Raw genomic sequence first — 17,300 nt, 5'->3', positions numbered from 1 at the left:
TAGGTAACGCAGCTCTTTTTAAAAAATCGCCTGTGAATGTTTTGCTATCTAGTGAAGAGCTCTTGTTTGTCTACACCCATTCAGCATTGTTCACACCGTCAGCCTAAGCTTTAGCTCCACCCATCTCGTTACTCTATCGAAGAAACGAGCTCTGGCCGATGATTTGTTTACCTCTGGATACCATGAAAACAGCCTAACCAGCTCTGCTGGCAACAATTTCGTTACGCTTTTTTGCAGACGTTTACTGACACCAGCCATATTCAACGGGTGTTGTACACACGTCACGTAATGTTAGCTAACGAGTCAGCCAGCCAACGTTAGCTAGTTAAACAATAAACCGCGTCAGCCAGCTAACGTTAGCTAGCTAACAGTACACTTTAGCTTAAGACATATAGCCTGCCAGCTAGGTAAGAAATGTACCTAGCTAGGTAAACAAAGTGTAAGTTCACACACGTCACATAACGTTAGCTAACGATCCAGCCAGCTAACGTTAGCTAGTTAAACAACAAAGAACAGTGCCAAAAATGCCACAGTGTTGGGAGCTAACCAACGATGTTCAATATTAGCTAGCTAACATTAGGCTCTAACTAGAACAGCAAATGGCTCTGGGAAACGAATAATAACATCAGCTAGGGAGCCAGCCAGCTAACGTTAGCTAGCTAGCTAACTGTACACTTTAGCTTGAAATGAAACCACTTTCTGTCAAAATTAGAAAACGTGTAATATCTGAAAATGTAGCTAGCTATCTTACCTATATACATCATTGTGCATGGATGCGTCTCCCTGTCAGGATTGCTATGCCACGGTTTCCCTTAGTTTGAAGATGTAATCCAGAGATGGGTGTTTTCTCCACCTCTAGCTATCATACTCTAATTCCACTGATTTCATAACTTGATCCTCCAGAAAGTGGAGAGCCACACTTATGCACCTCCACTACACAATAGATTTTTTTTAAAGCCGCGTTTGACAGGATTACCAACACAGACTGACGTGCTTCTATGGCCGACCAATCCAAACTCCTCTCTCGGCATGTCCAGCCCACTCATTTTCTCAGCCAATCATGGCTAGTGGGAAGGTTGCTAACTTTTTCTGTGGCTTAACCAACACGGCTCGTAATTTAACAATTTTATTCATATTTACAGGTGGCATACAAGTTTGTTATTAAGGCACATGGAATGTTCAAGAAGGCATTTCTGCCAACATATGCATTTTGATAATAAAATATATATGTTTTACGTTCAAATGGCTCCTGTGAAGTCGTGACTTGCGACATGTGCCTAGTTTCCTGAATCGAGTCACAAATGTCATTACTGCCTGTGGTGCCGGCCTTAATTAACCAAATCTCTTTGTTAGCAAATACAACGCTGTCTCAAAAACAGCAAGGTGTCTATAGCAATTTAACTTTTTGACGTTCTATGACGCCTCCACTTTCCAAGCGTGTTGTCCTTCAGGGACAATAAAGATCTATTGTCCTGTCCCCAGGAGGTGAGCTACTGCCAGGGGATGAGTCAGATCGCCGCCATCCTGCTCATGTACCTGAACGAGGAGGACGCCTTCTGGGCCCTGTCCCAGCTCCTCACAAACAACAACCACGCCATGCATGGTGAGCAGAGGAGGAGAGGGAGAGGGAGAGAGGGGGATGTAGGATGGGTGGAGGAGTTAGTTAGGTTGCTACTGAACTAGTGTCATAGACCTTGTTTACATTCTTGTTTCACATTCTTGACATGGCTCCTAACTATGCATCCTCTCTTTTGTCTCTGTGTGTGGTAGGATTCTTCATCCCTGGGTTCCCCAAGCTGCAGCGCTACCAGGCCCACCACGAGCAGATCCTGTCCAAGCTCCTCCCTAAGCTAAAGAAACACCTGGTGAGAAACGCATTTCCCTAGCGTTTGTCACTAAATTCAACTCTTTTCAGAAAGGCAGTACTCAAAATCTGTGTTAGATATCCTTTTTTCTCTGGAAAGCCAGGGCTGTAAGTATACTAAAATAATTACTCTATTTCACTCTTCTATTGCCTGTAGGACAGAGAGCAGATGTCCAACGGAATATACACCACTAAATGGTTCCTGCAGTGCTTCATAGAAAGGGTGAGAGTCATAAATGTGAACCCCTCCCCTTTTTGTAATTTAGCCACCTGATGTCCAATGACCTGATATACTATATCCAAACATCTTTTAATGTTCATTTACAAGAGTTTCAAAATGTCTCCTCTGACGTGTGTCTCGGCGACAGACCCCGTTCACCCTGACCATGCGCTTGTGGGACATCTACATCCTAGAGGGAGAGAGGATACTCACAGCCATGGCCTACACCACCCTCAAAATACACAAGAGTGAGTATGACATCATCAGAGAAGGATAGAATTGACACACTGGAGGTCATATTAAAATGTGTCATTTGTCATGTATTGAGGTGTTCATACTACAGTGCCTTCAGAAAGTTTTCATACCCCTTGACTTACAGTGCATTCAAAGTATTCAGACCCCTTCACTTTTTCCACATTTTGTTACGTACAGCCTTGTTCTAAAATTGATTTAAAAAAAAAAATTCCCTCATCAATCGACACCCCATAATGAGATAGCAAAAACAGGATTTAGAAATGTTTGCAGAAATATCACATTTGCGTAAGTATTCAGACCCTTGACTCAGTACTTTATTGAAGTACCTTTGACAGCGATTACAGCCTGAAGTCTTGGGTATGACGCTCAAAGCTTGGCACATCTGTATTTGGCGAGTTTCTCCCATTCTTCTCTGCAGATCCTCTCAAGCTCTGTCAGGTTGGATTAGGGTCCAGGTCATTAGCGCTCTGGAGCAGGTTTTCATCAAGGATCTCTCTGTACTTTCCTCCGTTCATCTTTACCTCAATCCTGACCAGTCTCCCAGTCCCTGCCGCTGAACAACATCCCCACAGCAAGATGCTGCCACCACCATGCTTCACCGTAGGGCTGGTGCCAGGTTTCCTCCAGACGTGACGCTTGGCATTCAGGCCAAAGAGTTCAATCTTGGTTTCGTCAGATCAGAGAATCTTGCTTCTCATGGTCTGAGAATCCTTTAGGTACCTTTTGACAAACTCCAAGCGGGCTCCATGTGCTTTTTACTGAGGAGTGCCTTCTGTCTGGCCACTCTACCATAAAGGCCTGATTGGTGGAGTGCTGCAGAGAAGATGGTCTTTCTGGAGCTCTCTGAGTGACAAATGGGTTCCTGGTCACCTCCCTGACCAAGGCCCTTCTCCCACGATTGCTCAGTTTGGCCAGGCGGCCAGCTCTAGGAAGAGTCTTAGTGGTTCCTAACTTCTTCCATATAAGAATGATGAAGGCCACTGTGTTCTTGGGGACCTTCGATGCTGCAGAAATGTTTTGGTACCCTTCCCCAGATCCGTGCCTCGACACAATCCTGTCTCTGAGCTCCTCGACCTCATGGCAACTAATTTTGTATATACACTACCGGTCAAAAGTTTTAGAGCACCTACTAATTCAAGGGTTTTTCTTTATTTTTACTATTTTCTACAATGTAAAATAATAGTGAAGACATCAAAACTATGAAATAACACGTATGGAATCATGTAGTAAACAAAAAAGTGTTAAAATAGCCACCCTTTGCCTTGATGATAGATTTGCACCCTCTTGGCATTCTCTCTACCAGCTTCATGAGGTAGGCACCTGGAATGCATTTCAATTAACAGGTGTGCCTTGTTAATTTGTGGAATTTCTTTCCTTCTTAATGCGTTTGAGCCAATCAGTGTTGTGACAAGGTAGGGTGGTATACAGAAGATAGCCCTATTTGGTTAAAGACCAAGTCCATATTATTGCAAGAACAGCTCAAATAAGCAAAGAGAAACAGAAGTCCATCATTACTTTAAGACATAAAGGTCAGTCAATACGGAACATTTCAAGAACTTTGAAAGTTTGTTCAAGTGCAATCGCAACAACCATCAAGCGCTATGATGATACTGTCTCTCATGAGGACCGCCACAGGAATGGAAGACCCAGAGGTACCTCTGCTCTAGAGGATTAGGTTCATTAGTGTTATCAGCCTCAGAAATTGCAGCCCAAATAAATGCTTCACAGAGTTCAATTAACAGACACATCTCAACGTCAACTGTTCAGAGGAGACTGTGTGAATCAGGCCGTCATGCACGAATTGCTGCCAAGAAACCACTACTAAAGGACACCAATAAGAAGAAGAGATTTGCTTGGGCCAAGAAACATGATCAATGGACATTAGACCGGTGGGAATTTGTCCTTTGGTCTGGAGTCCAAATTGGAACGTTTTGGTTCCAACCGCCGTGTCTTTATGAAACACGGAGGATCTCCACATGTGTATTTCCCACCATAAAGCATGGAGGAGGAGATGGGAAGGCACACTTAACCAGCATGGCTACCACAGCATTCTGCAGCGATACGCCATTCCTGCCTCCAGGCTGTGTAAGGGCTATTTGACCAAGAAGGAGAGCGATGGAGTGCTGCATCAGATGACCTAGCCTCCAGAATCCCCCGACCTCAACCCAATTGAGATGGTTTTGGATGAGTCGGTCTGCAGAGTGAAGGAAAAGCAGCCAATAAGTGCTCAACATATGTGGGAACACCTTCAAGACTGTTGGAAAAGCATTCCAGGTGAAGCTGGTTGAAAGAATGCCAAGAGTGTGCAAAGCCATCATCAAGGTGAAGGGTGGCTATTTGAAGTATCTCATATATTTTGATATGTTTAACACCTTTTTGATTGCTACGTGATTCCATATGTATTATTTCATAGTTTTGATGTCTTCACTATTAGTTTCCACTAAAGAAAATAGTAATAAAAATAAAATAAAAAAACCCTTGACTGAGTAGTTGTCGGCCACTTGGCCGCCCCCAGGTGGTGAGGGTAGGAAACAACATCTCCATCCCGCTGATCCTCAACATTGGTGCCCCACAAGGGTGCGTTCTCAGCCCTCTCCTGTACTCCCTGTTCACCCATGACTGCGTTGCCATGCACGCCTCCAACTCAATCATCAAGTTTGCAGACGACACTGCAGTGGTAGGCTTGATTACCAACAACGACGAGATGGCCTATAGGGAGGAGGTGAGGGCCCTCGAAGTGTGGTGTCAGGAAAATAACCTCCCACTCAATGTCAACAAAACAAAGGAGATGATCATGGACTTCAGGAAACAGCAGAGGGAGCAGCCCCCTATCCACATTGACGGGACAGTAGTGGAGAAGGTGGAAAGTTTTAAGTTCCTCGGCGTACACATCACGGACAAACTGAAATGGTCCACCCACACAGACAGCGTGTTGAAGAAGGCGCAGCAGAGCCTCTTCAACTTCAGGAGGCTGAAGAAATGTGGCTTTCACCAAAAACACTCACAAACTTTTACAAATGCACAATCGAGAGCATCCTGTCGGGCTGTATCACCGCCTGGTATGGCAGCTGCTCCGCCCACAACCGTAAGACTCTCCAGAGGGTAGTGAGGTCTGCACAACGCATCACCGGGGGCAAACTACCTGCCCTCCAGGACACTTACACCACCTGATGTCACAGGAAGGCCAAAAGATCGAGGACAACAACCAACCGAGCCACTGCCTGTTCACCCCACTATCATCCAGAAGGCGAGGTCAGTACAGGTGCATCAAAGCGGGGACCGAGAGACTGAAGAAGCTGTTTTATCTCAAGGCCATCAGACTGTTTAACAGCCCTCACTAACATTGAGTGGCTGCTGCCAACATACTGACACTTTAAACAATGCCACTTTATATAATGTTTACATACCCTACGTTACTCATGTATATACTGTACTCTATACCATCTACTGCATCTTGCCTATGCCGTTCGGCCGTCACTCATTCATATGTTTTCATGTACATATTCTTATTCATTCCTTTACACTTGTGTGTATAAGGTTGTTGTTGTTAAATTGTTCGATTACTTGTTAGATATTCCTGCATGGTCGGAACTAGAAGCACAAGCATTTCGCTACACTCGCATTAACATCTGCTAACCATGTGTATGTGACAAATAAAATTGGATTTGTTCTAAAACTTTTGACTGGTAGTGTATATATAGTACATCATTGTCCGCTTGAGTTGTGATTTTGACTGACCAAAGTCAGTTTTTGTCAAATGAGTTGCATACATAAAAAAACGGACCGTTTGTAAATATTTTTTGGGGGCAATGCATCTCTTGTCATTCATCAGGCGAAGGATGACTCCCATTGAAAAATCATTGGCTCCATTGAAATAATCTCAGACACGAAATCCCAGTGTTTCTGCGCCCTTAATCTGTGTCTGGGAAACTGCTCCAGTATCTTTTAGCAGCAGAGTTACTCTAGGGTTAGGGGGGTTACATACACTGCCTCCAGAAAGTATTCATACCTTATTCCATATTTTGTTGTGACTGATTTCAAATTGGATTAAATAGATTTTCTTCTCCCTCACCCATCTACAGTCGTGGCCAAAAGTGTTGAGAATGACACAAATATTAATTTCCACAAAGTTTGCTGCTTCAGTGTCTTTAGGAATTTGTCAGATGTTACTATGGAGTACTGAAGTATACTTACAAGCATTTCATAAGTGTCAAAGGCTTTTATTGACAATGACATGAAGTTGATGCAAAGAGTCAATATTTGCAGTGTTGACCCTTCTTTTTCAAGACCTCTGCAATCCGCCCTGGCATGCTGTCAATTAACTTCTGGGCCACATCCTGACTGATGGCAGCCCATTCTTGCATAATCAATGCTTGGTGCAATCTTACTGGCAGCAATATCCTTGCCTGTGAAGCCCTTTTTGTGCAAAGCAATGATGACGGCACGTGTTTCCTTGCAGTTAAACATGATTGACAGAGAAAGAACAATGATTCCAAGAACCACCCTCCTTTTGAAGCTTCCAGTCTGTTATTCAAAATCAATCAGCATGACAGAGTGATCTCCAGCCGTGTCCTCGTCAACACTCACACCCGTGTTAAGAAAATAATCTTTGACATAATGTCAGCTGGTCCTTTTGTGGCAGGACTGAAAATGCAGTGGAAATGTTTTTGGGGGGATTCAGTTCATTTGCATGGCAAAGAGGGACTTTGCAATTAATTGCAATTCATCTGATCACTCTTCATAACATTCTGGAGTATATGCAAATTGCCATCATACAAACTGAGGCAGCAGACTTTGTGAAATTGTTTGTCATTTTCAAAACTTTTGGCCACGACTGTACACACAATACATACCCCATAATGACAAAGAGAAAACATGTTTTCAGACATTTTTGCAAATGTATTAAAAATACTTTGTAGACGCACCTTTGGTGGAAATTAGTTTAGATGTTAGTTTATAGGGGGAACGGTGGTGAACAGCAATCTTTGTCTTTCCAAAGATTTTCAATTGGGTTCAAATCTTGGCTTTGGCTGGGCCACTCAAGGACTTTCACATTCTTGTTCTGAAGCCATTCCAGCGTTGCTTTGGCTGTATGCTTGGGGTCATTGGTCGTTTGCAATCTGAAGCAGGTTAAGGATTTTCCTTTATTTGGCTCCATTCATTGTTCCCTTTATCCTTACCAGTTTCTCAGTCCCTGCTGCTGAAAAGCATGTTTGCATTCAGGCCAAAGAGTTACATTTTGTCTCATCAGGCCATAGAAGCTTTTGCCTTATGCTCTGAGTCTTTCAGTTTCTGCTCTGACATGCACTGTCGACTGTGTGACCTTATATAGACAGGTGTGTTTCTTTCTAAATCATGTCCAAACAATCGAATTTGCCACAGGTGGACATCAATCAAGTTGCAGTGACAAGGATGAACAAAGGAAGTTGGATGAACCTGAGGTCAATTTGGAGTGTCATAGCAAATGGGGTGTGAATACTTATGTAAATTAGATATTTCTGTATTTCATTTCCAATAAATTAGGGGAAAAATCTAAACATGTTTTCACTGTCATTATGGGGTATTATTTGTAGATTGGTGAGACATTTTGAATTTAGGCTGTAACACAACAAAATGTGGAGTACAGTGCATTCGGAAAGTATTCAGACCCATTCACCTTTTCCACAGTTTGTTACGTTACAGCCCTTAAATTCAAATGTTTCCTCGTCAATCTACACACAATACCCCATAATGAGGAAGTGAAAACCGACAGGTGTATCAAATCGAACACACAGCCATGCAATCTCCATAGACAGGTATTGGCAGTAGATTGGCCTTAGTGAAGAGCTCAGTGACTTTCAACGGGGCACCGTCATAAGATGCCACCTTTCCAACAAATCAGTTTGTCAAATGTATGTCCTGCCCGGGTCAACTGTAAGTGCTGTTATTGTGAAGTGGAAATGTCTAGGAGCACCAACGGCTCAGTCGCGGAGTGGTAGGCCACACAAGCTCACAGAACGGGACCGCTGAAGCACGTAGCACGTAAAAAAACATCTGTCCTCGGTTTCAACACTCACTACCGAGTTCCAAACTGCCTCTGGAAGCAACGTCAGCACAAGAACTGTTTGTCGTGAGCTTATTGAAAAGGGTTTCCAGACCGAGCAGCCGCACGCACGCACACAAGCTTAAGATCACAATGCTCAATGCCAAGCGTCGGCTGGAGTTGTGTAAAGCTCTCCGCCATTGGACTCTGGAGCAGTGGAAGCGCTTTCTCTGTAGTGATGAATCATGCTTCACCGTCTGGCAGTCCGGCGGATGAATCTGGGTTTGGCGGATGCCAGGAGAATGCTACTTACCCCAATGTAAAGTTTGGTGGAGGAGAATAATGGTCTGGGGCTGTCTTTCATTGTTCGGGCTAGGCCCCTTAGTTCCAGTGAAGGGAAATCTTAACACAACTGCATAAAATGACATTCTAGACGATTCTGTGCTTACAACTTTGTGGCAACATTTTGGGGAAGGCCCTTTCCTGTTTCAGCATAACAATGCCCGCGTCCACAAAGCAGTTTGTTGAGAAGTAGGTTGTTGAGATCTGTGTCAAATCTTGACTGGCCTGCACAGAGTGCTGACCTCAACCCCATCAAACACCTTTGGGATGAATTGGAACGCCGACTGCGAGCCAGGCCTAATCGTCCAACATCAGTGCCTGACCTCACTAATGCTCTTGTGGCTGAATGGAAGCAAATGGAATAGAAGCCCCCTCTAATGTTGTTTTAGAGAGTTTGGCAGTACGTCCAACCGGCCTCACAACCGCAGACCACGCGTAACCACACCTGCCCAGGACCTCCACAACCGACTTCTTCACCTGCGGGATTGTCTGACACCAGTCACCCGGACAGCTGATGAAACTGTGGGTTTGCACATCTAAGAACTTCTATACAAACTGTCAGAAACCGTCTCATGGAAGCTCACCTGCGTGCTCGTTGTCCTTACCAGGGTCTTGACCGGACTGCTGTTCGGCATTGTAACCAACTTCAGTGGGCAAATGCTGACCTTCGATGGTTTCAACTGTACCGGGCAGACGACATGTATTGCGTCGTGTGTGCGATGTTCACAACGTTGACAGAGTGCCCCATGGTGGCAGTGGGGTAATGGTATGGGCAGGGATAAGCTACAGACAACGAACACAATGCATTTTATCGATGGGTAATTTGAATACACAGAGATACCGTGAAGAAATCCTTCGGCCCACTGTCGTGCCATTCATCCGCCGCCATCACCTTATGTTTCAGCATGATAATGCATGTCGCAAGAATCTGTACCCCAATTCCTGGAATCTGAAAATGCCCCAGTTCTTCCATGGCCTGCATACTCACTCATCGATGTGTTCGACACCATGTTCCAATTCCCGCCAATATCCAGCAACTTCGCACAGCCATTGAAGAGGACTGGGACAACATTCCACAGGCCACAATCAACAGCCTGATCAACTCTATGCGAACAAGATGTGTCCCGCTGCATGAGGCGGTCACACCAGATTCTGACTGGTTTTCTGATCACATCCCAGTCATGTGAAATCCATATATTTAAGGCCTTAATAATTGATTTCAGTTGACTGATTTCTTTATATGAACTGTAACTCAGTAAAATCTTTGAAATTGTTGAGTGTTGCGTTTATATTTTTGTTCAGTGTACGATTTCATCAATTCATGCGTCTTCAAATCAAATCAAAATCAAATTTTATTAGTCACATACACATGGTTAGCAGATGTTAATGCGAGTGTAGCGAAATGCTTGTGCTTCTAGTTCCGACAATGCAGTAATAACCAACAAGTAATCTAACCTAACAATTCCACAACTACTACCTTACACACACACACAAGTGTAAAGGGATAAAGAATATGTACATAAAGATATATGAATGAGTGGTGGTACAGAACGGCATGGCAGATGCAGTAGATGGTATAGAGTACGGTATATACATATGAGATGAGTACTGTAGGGTATGTAAACATAAAGTGGCATAGTTTAAAGTGGCTAGTGGTACATGTATTACATAAAGATGGCAAGATGCAGTAGATGATATAGAGTACAGTATATACATATGAGATGGGTAATGTAGGGTATGTAAACATTATATTAAGTGGCATTGTTTAAAGTGGCTAGTGGTACATTTTTACATAATTTCCATCAATTCCCATTTTTAAAGTGGCTGGAGTTGAGTCAGTATGTTGGCAGCGGCCGCTAAATGTTAGTGGTGGCTGTTTAACAGTCTGATGGCCTTGAGATAGAAGCTGTTTTTCAGTCTCTCGGTCCCTGCTTTGATGCACCTGTACTGACCTCGCCTTCTGGATGATAGCGGGGTGAACAGGCAGTGGCTTGGGTGGTTGTTGTCCTTGATGATCTTTATGGCCTTCCTGTGACATCGGGTGGTGTAGGTGTCCTGGAGGGCAGGTAGTTTGCCCCTGGTGATGCGTTCTGCAGACCTCACTACCCTCTGGAGAGCCTTACGGTTGTGGGCGGAGCAGTTGCCGTACCAGGCGGTGATACAGCCCGACAGGATGCTCTCGATTGTGCATCTGTAGAAGTTTGTGAGTGCTTTTGGTGACAAGCCGAATTTCTTCAGCCTCCTGAGGTTGAAGAGGCGCTGCTGCGCCTTCTTCACAACGCTGTCTGTGTGGGTGGACCAATTCAGTTTGTCCGTGATGTGTACACCGAGGAACTTAAAACTTTCCACCTTCTCCACTACTGACCCGTCGATGTGGATAGGGGGGTGCTCCCTCTGCTGTTTCCTGAAGTCCACAATCATCTCCTTTGTTTTGTTGACGTTGAGTGTGAGGTTATTTTCCTGACACCACACTCCGAGGGCCCTCACCTCCTCCCTGTAGGCCGTCTCGTCGTTGTTGGTAATCAAGCCTACCACTGTAGTGTCGTCCGCAAACTTGATGATTGAGTTGGAGGCGTGCATGGCCACGCAGTCGTGGGTGAACAGGGAGTACAGGAGAGGGCTCAGAACGCACCCTTGTGGGGCCCCAGTGTTGAGGATCAGCGGGGTGGAGATGTTGTTACCTACCCTCACCACCTGGGGGCGGCCCGTCAGGAAGTCCAGGACCCAGTTGCACAGGGCGGGGTCGAGACCCAGGGTCTCGAGCTTGATGACGAGTTTGGAGGGTACTATGGTGTTAAATGCTGAGCTGTAATCGATGAACAGCATTCTCACATGGGTATTCCTCTTGTCCAGATGGGTTAGGGCAGTGTGCAGTGTGGTTGCGATTGCGTCGTCTGTGGACCTATTGGGTCGGTAAGCAAATTGGAGTGGGTCTAGGGTGTCCGGTAGGGTGGAGGTGATATGGTCCTTGACTAGTCTCTCAAAGCACTTCATGATGACGGAAGTGAGTGCTACGGGGCGGTAGTCGTTTAGCTCAGTTACCTTAGCTTTCTTGGGAACAGGAACAATGGTGGCCCTCTTGAAGCATGTGGGAACAGCAGACTGGGATAAGGAATGATTGAATATGTCCGTAAACACACCAGCCAGCTGGTCTGCGCATGCTCTGAGGACGCGGCTGGGAATGCCGTCTGGGCCTGCAGCCTTGCGAGGGTTAACACGTTTAAATGTTTTACTCTACCTCGGCTGCAGTGAAGGAGAGCCCGCAGGTTTTGGTAGGGGGCCGTGTCAGTGGCACTGTATTGTCCTCAAAGCGGGCAAAAAAGTTGTTTAGCCTGTCTGGGAGCAAGACATCCTGGTCCGCGACGGGGCTGGTTTTCTTTTTGTAATCCGTGATTGACTGTAGACCCTGCCACATACCTCTTGTGTCTGAGCTGTTGAATTGCGACTCGATTTTGTCTCTGTACTGGGACTTAGCCTGTTTGATTGCCTTGCGGAGAGAATAGCTACACTGTTTGTATTCGGTCATGCTTCCGGTCACCTTGCCCTGGTTAAAAGCAGTGGTTCGCGCTTTCAGTTTCACGCGAATGCTGCCGTCAATCCACGGTTTCTGGTTTGGGAATGTTTTAATCGTTGCTGTGGGTACGACATCGTCAATGCACTTCCTAATGAACTCGCTCACCGAATCAGCATATTCGTCAATATTGTTGTTGGACGCGATGCGGAACATATTCCAATCCGCGTGATCGAAGCAGTCTTGAAGCGTGGATTCAGATTGGTCGGACCAGCGTTGAACAGACCTGAGCGCGGGAGCTTGTTGTTTGAGTTTCTGTTTGTAGGCTGGAATCAACAAAATGGAGTCGTGGTCAGCTTTTCCGAAAGGGGGGCGGGGGAGGGCCTTATATGCGTCGCGGAAATTAGTATAACAATGATCTAGGGTTTTCCCAGCCCTGGTAGCACAATCGATATGCTGATAGAATTTAGGGAGTTTTGTTTTTAGATTAGCCTTGTTAAAATCCCCAGCTACGATGAATGCAGCCTCAGGGTGTGTGGTTTCCAGTTTACAAAGAGTCAGATAAAGTTCGTTCAGGGCCATCGATGTGTCTGCTTGGGGGGGAATATATACGGCTGTGATTATGATTGAAGAGAATTCCCTTGGTAGATAATGCGGTCGACATTTGATTGTGAGGAGTTCTAGATCAGGTGAACAGAATGACTTGAGTTCCTGTGTGTTGTTATGATGATCACACCACTTCTCGTTAATCATAAGGCATACCCCCCCGCCCCTCTTCTTACCGGAAAGATGTTTGTTTCTGTCGGCGCGATGCATGAAGAAACCAGCTGGCTGCACCGACTCCGTTAGCGTCCCTTGAGTTAGCCATGTTTCCGTGAAGCAGAGCACGTTGCAATCCCTGATGTCTCTCTGGAATGCTACCCGTGCTCGGATTTCATCAACCTTATTGTCAAGAGACTGGACATTGGCAAGTAGTATGCTAGGGAGTGGAGCGCGATGTGCCCGTCTCCGAAGCCTGACCACGAGACCGCCTCGTTTGCCCCTTTTTCGGCGTCGCACAGGGTCGCCGGCTGGGATCAGATCCATTGTATTGGGTGGAAGGCAAAACACTGGATCCGTTTCGGGAAAGTCATATTCCTGGTAGGAACGATGATGAGTTGACGTTAATCGTATATTCAGTAGTTCCTCCCGACTGTATGTAATGAAACCTAAGATTACCTGGGGTACCGATGTAAGAAATAACACATAAAAAAACAAAATACTGCATATTTTCCAAGGAACGCGAAGCGAGGCGGCCATCTCTTTTCGGCGCCGGAAGTAACGTGTGGCTGCAGCCTAAGGCTAGTCCTCGACTAAAAAAGATACTCCATTGAGCTTGCATTTTAGTCCAGGGTTAATCTTAATCTGTGTCCGGGAAACTGGTCCAGTATATGCCTCTTACCGGATGATTTTATCCAAAGCAATTTACAGTACCCAATTTACAGTACCGTAAATTCAGTGCAAACATTTTTACTATGCGATCCCTGTGGGAATTGAAAGCCCGACCATGGCGTTGCTAGCGCAGCACTCTTACCATCTGATCCACACAGAACCGTTTTAAGAATTTCAATGAATCAAATATTCGGTTCAGTTTGTTCACCCTTTTAATATGCCATATCTGCAACCCTGCACCCAAAGTGACTGTTTCATAACATAAAAGGGATTCCGAGTAAAGCTATACTATAAATCAAATCACATTTTATTGGTCACATACACATATATTTAGCAGATGTTATTGCGGGTGTAGCGAAATGTTTGTGTTCCTAGCTGCAACAGTGCAGTAATATCTAACAATACACACAAATCTAAAGTAAAAGAAGGGAGTTAAGAAATACATAAATATTAGGACGAGCAATGTCGGAGAGGCATTGACTAAAATACTGTAAAATATAATATATACATATGAAATTAGGAAAGCAGTATGTAAACATTATTAGTGATTCCATGTCTATGTATATAGGGCAGGAGCCTCTAAGGTGCAGGTTTGAGTAAACGGGTGGTAGCCGGCTAGTGATGGGTATTTAATTCTGATGGCCTTGATGGAAGCTGGTTTTCAGTCGCTGTCTCAGCTTTGATACACCTGTACTGACCTCACCTTCTGGATGGTAGCAGGGTGACTGGCCGTGGCTCGGGTGGTTGATGTCCTTCATTATCTTTTTGGCCTTCCTGTGACATTGGTTGCTGTAGGTGTCCTGAGAGCAGGCAGTGTGCCCCCGGTGACGCGTTGGGCAGACCTCACCACCCTCTGGAGAGCCCTTGCGGGCAGTGCAGTTGCTGTACCAGGCGGTGATACAGCCTGACCAAATGCTCTCAATTGTGCATCTGTAAAAGTTTGTGAGGGTCTTGGGGCCAAGCCGAATTTCTTCATCCTCCTGAGGTTTGAGACGCTGTTGCGCCTTCACCACACTGTCTGTCTGGGTGGACCATTTCAGATCATCGGTGATGTGTAGGCAGAGGATCTTGAAGCTTTTCACCTTCTCCACTGCGGTCCTGTCGATGTGGATAGGTGTGTGCTCTACCTGCTGTGTCCTGAAGTCCATGATCAGCTCCTTCGTTTGGTTGAGGGAGAGGTTATTTACCTGGCACCACTCCGCCAGGGCCCTCACCTCCTCCCTGTAGGCTGTCTCATCATTGTTGGTAATCAGTTGTGCGTGGCCACGTAGTCATGGGTGAACAGGGAGTACATTGTAATCTTCTGACCCACTGGAATTGTGATACAGTGAATTTTAAGTCAAATAATCTGTCTGTAAACAATTGTTGGAAAAATGTCAAAGTAGATGTCCTAACCGACTTGCCAAAACTATAGTTTGTTAACAAGAAATTTGTGGAGTGGTTGAAAAACCTAAGTGTATGTAAACTTCCGACTTCAACTGTAGCTATTCCTCTTTTCCAGATGGGATAGAGTAGCGTGCAGGGCTTTTCCATCATCTGTGGCTCTATTGGGGCTGTATGCAAATTGTGGGTGGGTCTAGGGTGTCAGGTAAGGTACAGGTGATGTGATCCATAACTAGCCCCTCAAAGCACTTCAAAATGACAGAAGTGAGTGCTACGGGGTAATTTAGTTCAGTTCCCTTTGCTTTCTTGGGTACAAGAACAATGGGGGACATCTTGAAGCAAGTGGGGACAGCAGGCTGGGATAGGGAGAGATTGAATATGTCAGTAAACACTCCAGCCAGCTGGTCTGCGCATGGTCTAAGGACGCGGCTAGGGATGCCGTCTGGGCCGGCAGCCTTGCGAGGGTTAACACGATTAAATGTCAATCTCAGGTTGGCCACGGATAACGAGAGCCCACTGACCTTGGGAGCGGGCCACGTCGGTGGCACTGTTATCCTCAAAGCGAGTGAAAAGGGTGTTTAGATTGTCCGAGAGCAAGACTACCGACGTGGCTGGTTTTCCCTTTGTAATCCGTGACTGTTTGTAGACACTGCCACATGTCTCGTGTCTGATCCGTTGAATTGCGACTCCATTTTGTCTCTGTACTCACGTTTTGCCTGTTTGATTGCCTTACGGATGGAATAACTACACTGTTTTATATTCAACCATATTCCCAGTGGTTAAATGCGGTGGTTCACGCTTTCAGTTTTGCGCAGATAGCTGCCATGTATCCACGGTTTGGGTAGGTTTTAATAGTCACAGTGGGATCAACATTCGCTATACACTTCCTGATGAACACCGTCACCATGTCAGTGTATACATCAATGTTATTCTGGGGCTACCCGGAACTTATCCCAGTCCACGTGATCAAAACAATCTTGAAGCATGGTTTCGTTTGGTCACACCAGCGTTGAATAGACCTTAGCACAGATACTTCCTGTTAGAGCTTCTGCCTATAGGAAGGGATGAGCAAAATGGAGTCATGATCTGATTTGCCGAAGGGAGGGCGGGGGAAGGCCTGGTAGGCATCCCGGAAGTTGGAGTAGCAGTGGTCGAGTGATTTAGCAGTGCGAGTACTACAGTCAATGTGTTGATAGAGCTTCGGTAGCGTTTTCCTCAAATTTGCTTTGTTAAAATCCCCAGCTACAATAAATGTTGCCTCAGAATATGTGGTTTCCAGTTTTCACAAAGTCCAGTGTAGTTCCTTGAGGGCCGTTGTGGTATCGGCTTGAGGGGGAATATGCACAGCTGTGACTATAACCGAAGAGAATTCTCTTGAGAGGTAATATGGTCGGCATTTGAGGTTTTCTAGGTCAGGTTAACTAAAGGACTTGAGTTTCTGTACATTGTTACAATCACACCATGAGTAGTTAATCATGAAGCATACACCCCCACCCTCTTCCCCGGAGAGTTCTTTATTCCTGTCTGTGCGATATCCTGAGAACCCAGCTGGCTGTGTTGACACAGACAGTATATCCCGTTTCCGTGAAACGAGAGTATGTTACAGTACCTGATGTCTCTATGGAAAGAGATCCTCGCCCTGAGCTCATCTACTTTATTGTCCAGAGACTGAACATTAGCAAGTAATATACTTGGAAGCGGTGGATGGTGTGCACGCCTCCTGAGTCGGACTAGAAGTCCACTCCAAATACCTCTTCTCCGCCGGCGGTGTCTTGGAGCAGCCTCTGGGATAAGTTCAGTTGCCCTGGGGGGTACGAACAAAAGATCCAATTTGGGAAAGTCGTATTCCTGGTGAGTTGCCGCTGCTCTGATATCCAAAAGTTATTTCCGGCTGTATGTAATAACACAAACCTTCTGGGCTAATGTAAGAAATAACACACACAAAAAAGTTGCTTAGGAACTAGAACCAGAGCTGCCATGTCTGTCGGCGCCATCTATAGGGTATTTCCATGTGAATGACATCGCTACACATGTTGCCTCAGTTGGTTGACTGCTTCGCTTACATAATGCAGATGGTCACTGGTTACTGTGGAGAAGAGAGGAATGCCGTCTTTTCATTGGATGTAGTGTGATTGTTGAGTAATTCAGCTGATTGGCTGATGGGTTTCATAACACGTCACTTGATGTTTGATTGTTATTTATGATTGGCTGCTATTTCATGATTTAGCCTGTAAAGTGATTGATTAGCTAGTTGAATGTTTCAGATCAAATA

General features: G+C 45.4%; 1 protein-coding gene across 4 annotated transcripts in view; it reads left to right on the top strand.

Moving 5' to 3' along the window:
• LOC139530433 (uncharacterized) overlaps positions 1 to 17,300 on the top strand; it is a 102,785-nt gene that overhangs the window by 78,375 nt on the left and 7,110 nt on the right. For all 4 annotated transcript variants that reach the window (XR_011666030.1, XM_071326841.1, XM_071326842.1 and 1 more), the window contains 4 exons: positions 1,483 to 1,603; positions 1,771 to 1,865; positions 2,022 to 2,087; positions 2,233 to 2,332. Coding sequence is in view for 3 of the 4 variants with exons in the window: in XM_071326841.1 (XP_071182942.1) it covers positions 1,483 to 1,603; positions 1,771 to 1,865; positions 2,022 to 2,087; positions 2,233 to 2,332 (382 nt within the window). In the remaining variant the exon portion in view is untranslated. The remainder of the gene's footprint in view (positions 1 to 1,482; positions 1,604 to 1,770; positions 1,866 to 2,021; positions 2,088 to 2,232; positions 2,333 to 17,300) is intronic.

Source organism: Salvelinus alpinus, chromosome 9, assembly GCF_045679555.1.
Source record: "Salvelinus alpinus chromosome 9, SLU_Salpinus.1, whole genome shotgun sequence".
Lineage (NCBI taxonomy): Eukaryota > Metazoa > Chordata > Actinopteri > Salmoniformes > Salmonidae > Salvelinus > Salvelinus alpinus.
Note: the sequence above shows the minus strand (reverse complement) of the source record. Positions and strands in the feature narration are given on the sequence as shown.